The 6000-nt window shown below is 35.4% G+C and overlaps 1 protein-coding gene across 1 annotated transcript in view; it reads right to left on the reverse strand.

Moving 5' to 3' along the window:
- The window catches only part of BTBD9 (BTB domain containing 9), a 125385-nt gene that overhangs the window by 119169 nt on the left and 216 nt on the right, over positions 1-6000 (reverse strand). Inside the window, exon 2 of the mRNA XM_026844895.1 lies at positions 4420-4586. Within this exon, the coding sequence (XP_026700696.1) occupies positions 4420-4501 (82 nt within the window). The 5' untranslated portion in view covers positions 4502-4586. The remainder of the gene's footprint in view (positions 1-4419; positions 4587-6000) is intronic.

Consider the following 6000-nt stretch of genomic DNA (forward strand, 5'->3'; position numbering starts at 1 on the left):
CCTGATATATGTAAGGAAATAAACCCCCTAATACCTCTCAGTCATAAAAGTAGATTGTCCACTAATGTACAATATTGATTAATGCATTAGCCATATCTTTTATGGAATTATTTTGTTACTTCTTGATTCATAAGAGGTCTTAGTTTTGTTGGGTTTGGTTTATTTCAGCAACAGAGGCTTTCTGTAGTCTCAGTGGCAAGAGGATCCACAGGAGAATTTAGGTCTTACATCAGCTCCTTTTGTTACACTTTGGTTTACTGTTAAATAAAAGTTGTCTGTTTCAGGTAATAACCATCCACATTTTCAGAGACACCTTCCACATTCCAGTGACTAACCACTTCTCAACATGGGCACATACTCAGTGTTGAAGAAAGATGGTGTACCACAAGAAGCAGGAAAATGATAAGGCCATGCCCTGCACACAGCTAACACTAATCTTTAAAGTGATATATTCATAACAAGAATGCATTTTTAACCTATAGTTTAAAAGTATTCTGAGAAAACATGCACCCGTTTTTCATTTCTGCCCTAACAAAGAAAAGAAAACATGTGCCCATGGGGTAAAGTATTATTTGCACTTCTGTAACATCTGTAAACAACCGAAAAATCAAGATACTGTAGAAACAGGGTCCCAAAGAACTTTCAAATAAACTAGAAAAAGTGTTAGAAAGTAACAGTTGAGAAAAATAAAGCAAACTGAATTGATAATACAGGTTAGAGCACAAACGGGAACAAAACCCCAGCTTTCCTGAGGCTGCCTCTGCTAATCGAATTTGAAGCTCTGTGCCCATGTAACCACTATGGTGTGGAACCAGCAATACTGGACAAGATACTGGAGCCAGCCTAACCATAGGAACACAGAATACATTCTTCTATCCTGATAGGACAGTAAATTAATTTTTATGGTTTTTCAGAATAACAGACCATTTCTTCCATTTGCACTGATTAATTTACAATTAGCTAAAACAACTCAGCACTGAAGAGATTTATGCAACATACACTTCCAGTAACATTTACTTCGTAACAAGCAAGATTAACTTAACTCACATCTATTTATACCAGCAATAATATTTATCACAACATAATTGAGACTTTAGAGACAATAGTAAAATTGAAAAGCCCTCAAAATATAAAACCTTTTATTACACCAAAGGAGCAAACAAAAGGATGTATTTATTACTCAGCTGCAAATCTCAGGCCTCAATGTCCCCTCATGACTTCTGTACCTTACAAGTCTATAACTGCAGCTGTTGATCTTCATTCACAATAGTCAGGCAACCCAATCATAAGCGAGTTACATGCACATTATCAAGCAAACTCTGTACTCACTTCTGCTAGTTCCGATTCTGATTGATTAGGGAAGCTCATTTATGATACTTCATGCACGTGTAAGTACAAGTATATTCTGCGTTTAAATTCTATTTTTATTTCCATTTCTTCTACATTCTACTTGTTTCCTCCATCTGCTCTTATCTCTAAAAAATAAGAACAGGTGCTTTCTGCATAAAACTGAGAGACTGTAAAATTGGCAGAGATATGGGAATGCCATCAGCTACACAGTAGCTGTGGATGTTCTCATGTGCTAACAGAGTGAAAAGTTCAAAGGAAAATTGTTTCCATTTCAGGTTAAAAAAATACAATCAAAAGCAGACTTCCCTCTAAAGGGTAGATAAACCTCTATCTAAACAAGAATCAGTGCATAGAAGGAGGCAAAGTCTGAACGGAGGACACTTGCTAGTAAGTGGGTGATCCCAGTCCTTATGAACATCAAGACCCTGAACTACCACAAGCGATGAAAATAAAAATTTAGAAAGCCCTTGGTGTAAGCTGCAAGACAAATTTTTTTCGACGTTAAATGGTCTCCAAATTGCTAGTACAACTACTATTCTAAATTGACAGTTTCAACCAAGAACATGTGGATCACAGGGAATACAGGACTCAAACGACAGCTACAGGCCTCTGGCTGAAGGAGTCTTTCAAGTGCTTGAATGATACAAAGTGTTGGAAAGTTGCAACATTATGAAACTGGGTATATGCCTTATATGCTTTCCGTGGATAAGACCAGTATATAGAACGAGCAGTCAAACTCATTTGTTTGCTACTACGATTTCCAATGCAAGTTCTGTCTACATTGTGGATTTTCCATATAAAGCAGTGCGGTGAGAGAAGTCCCACCTTCAAAACACAGAACCAAATAATACATGATTTCAGATGTTCCCCGACTGGATTAATTAATAGTATGAATTCAGTCAATCCCTGAAGTGATCTGCACATTTCTTGTTTGAGGAAGTAAAGATTAATATACTGCTTTAGTTGTGGCAAGCTGCTATGAGCTCATGACTTCCTTGTACAGCTAAACATATTTTTTAGTTGCAGCTCAAAGTATTATTTATTATAAAAAAAGACAGATGCTGCCAGGAGCTTGGCAAAACCCTTCCTAAAGATCCCTCTGGCATCTTCTGTCATCCAACAACATCACCCCTTTCAGAGAACACAGGTGTTTACTCTTTCTGGCAGTCAAAGAACACTTAACCAACTTCAGAATAAAAGGCCAAGCCATTTACAAGCCTCTTCCCAGCACCATAACCTATTTCCAGGAGGTATTCAGAGCTAATTAACTGCTTCAGAAGTCAGCTGCTGCAGTTCCTGCCACAGAAATAAAGAAAACAGTCTTCTACGTGAGTCTGAGGCACCCTGAAAACTGCAACAATCTCAAAAGGCATCTGCTAAAGTCAGAAGGCCTACAAATCACTTCTGTGTAAGACCCCATGGGAAGACACGCTTCTTGGTGGCCATCTTCAACAGTGAGCATGTGAAAAAATGCGACCTAGTATTTATTACATGAGGCAATGTGCAATATTACACAATGCATGTCATGGCTAAAAAAACAACAAAACCCCACAGTTTTCAGCTTGCTGTATTTCTTTTAGTAATCTATAACACGTTATGGCATACAAAAATGTGTCATAGAAAATGCAGCAACAGCAAAACCCCAATGACATCTTTACTAACCAACTCTCAAACAAGCAGCAATGAAGACTGGTACTCAGTCACTCCCCCCCATTTGGGCTCTCACTGAACAGTCCTCTAAAAAGCAATGCTGTTTCAAAAAAACATGGAAGAGCTGTTTTTATACCAGGCACAGAAAAAGGAATATTAATAAATTGTTCATGATTAATTTGGATTTTTTTCTTATACAAAATCAGTGAAAAATGTTTACATAACTGATAACCCTACTGAAATTTCAGCAATAAATGCAAATAGCCAGGCTATTGCTAGGATTAAAAATTACATGAAGTAAATCTGGATTATAAAGACTGAGCAAATAATTTCATATCCTTGAAACACTTAATTCCTTCATCATCTAGTTTGTACCCAGCAAGGTAATAAAGACTTTGTTAGAATTACACAAAGGGAATTTTCTTATATCTAGTTCTCTTACACCACTATTTTATCTAGAAATAAGAACTGGTTCTCAGATGTCTGGAAGGGATTTAAGTAGTATTTCAATTTTTGTAATTCATTACTTCATAAAATATTTTGTTATGCTTTAAATAAATTCCAGCAAAATATTACTTTAATTATGATTTCTATTACTACAGACTCACAGAACATGGTAGGTGTGACACTAAAGCTATTGTACAAACGTACCATTGTTTCAAATCATATGGTTCGGTTTTTTTAAAGGATATAAACATGTCTTTAAACAACAATATTTTGTTCTTACAAATTCTGGTACAGTAAGAGAATTGAGACATAGGATTTTTTTGTAAATATTTCAAGATACACAGAGTATAACCCAAATAAATACTTTGATTCCCTCATAACCCTTGCTACAAAGCTCCTTTGCCCTTCTAAATAACAATAAAATTGACTATGAATGAAAATTGTAACAGAAAGAGGGAAAAAAAAAACAAAACATGTTCTGATACTTAGTATCCAATAATAATATAATCAATATAGTATTAATTCATAGATACAGAATAGGAAAGGTCAAGTAAATGAAATTCACAGAACTTTTAAGTCTCACCTCCAGCCCTTCTGTTGTGAAAAGCAGATGTTAACGATGGTTAATGGTAAATAACCACACCATTCAGTGACAGCATTCTAAACAACAATTTAGTACCAGAAATGGTTTGACTTAAAGCATATGGAAAGTTATGTACTCCTCGTCTGCAAACACATTCCCATTACTTAAGTGCTGTACTGCTAGTGTTTGACTTTCTGTCCAAAGATGTAATATTCTGATAGAAGAACTGGAATAAGCTTAGCTAGGTACAAAGAACAACATACTAAGCGCCGATTATTTGTTAACATATATCTAAAATAGGTATTAATGCACTTGATACAGCCTGGTTAAAACGGCATACAACTAAACCCTTAAATTAAAATTTCAAGAAAATACACTGGGCCACTCACCAGTAAAGCTGTCTGAAGATCTACAGTGGACGTAGCCTGTAGGCAGATGACCAACTTCCTGAAAATTAGGGTTCTTTGCCATTCTGAACAACAGATAGATTGAACAGCAAGCTCATAGAAACACTATTCAGCAACATCCAGCTGCACAGCAACAACTGTACCATTTCCTAAAACAATGCATAAAATATATACCATCAGAAACTGAGGGCATGCAGCCTTTGGTGAAAGTGAGATACATACTTCTCAGTTAAAATTTTTGTGGAAATTAATTCTTAAAAAAAATCTCTACATTCTACAGGAAAACTTCTAATGATGTTAAAACATAGCATTAGAATTTCTGGTTTAGAGCCATCATCATTTAATTTTGACTATTCATTTTTTTAACCATAAAAAAAAAGATGGTAACATACTGCCATTCATTTGTTCATTATAAGCCACAAAAATTTTGTCCTGACATTCTTGCTACAGCATTCATGGCCCTGAGAACACCATTTTCCCACATGGGTGTCCTAATTAAACCTGGTCTATACAAACTGCATCACACACATTTTAACTCCCTACACATCTAAAGTTCTCCAAGTACACTTTCTAGCTACAGGTTTTGGGGATTTGTTTTGGGTTTTGGTGGTTGTTTTTTTTACAATACTTCAGGCAGTTGCAGATCCTTCTCCTGTGCAAGCCTTTAATTTTACAAACAGGAAAACAAAACAAAACTCTAGGGTGAGGAAATACAGAAATATAGAGGCTTTATTTGATTAAATACATAACCAACATAATGAGTCTCTCAACAGGTATAAATTATTGTTATTCTTTCCATCATACCTGCCAGCAGGAAAAATAAACTGTATTTCATTTGCTAAACAGATGATACCTTAATCTATGAATTATCTTATAAAGACACTCTAATCTTCTTTAAAGTATATGTTTAAGGGAACAAGGGAGGAGAAGGAAGAAAAAATATTTTCAGGTAGTCTCATGAACTGGAAAATAACCACACCTTAACCCAGAAAATTGAAAACAAGTATTTGACAAAAAAAAATTCTCCTGGTTTTGGAAAATAACATGTCATATCAAAATACTTGTTCCTAAAAGTAATGTGTGTTATCAAAATGTCTTGTATTATCAACATATATTCAAAAGCCACTTATAAAAATACCTGTGTTTTAGATAAGTAAGAGTGAACAGACCCCAATAGAACAGTATACCTCAAGCACCTGATTTACAGGTTTGTAACAAGACATGCCAAATACAACTGCATTGTGAGCAGACTCAATTGTCAAAACACAAAAAATTCAGTGATCCCAGCACAGGGCTTTGGGATCTATACTTTAAAAATAACGCGAGCAGAGAGCATTACTGGGCAAGCAAGAAACAGGCAGATTGCTAACGAGTTGGGGGTTTAAAACATCTGATAACGTGACAGCTTCTTCTAAGTCAAAGGTAATGTAATTGAATCACAGCAGTGTTTAACTTGCAGGAGTAGTTAAGTACCAAGACCCCGGAAGAACCTGTGAAAATAGTGCGTACTGTCAAAGCATCAAAATATTAAACTAATACTTAAAAAAAAAAAAAAAAAAAAAG

Source organism: Athene cunicularia (genome assembly GCF_003259725.1).
Source record: "Athene cunicularia isolate RWA chromosome 3 unlocalized genomic scaffold, athCun1 chr3_part1, whole genome shotgun sequence".
Lineage (NCBI taxonomy): Eukaryota > Metazoa > Chordata > Aves > Strigiformes > Strigidae > Athene > Athene cunicularia.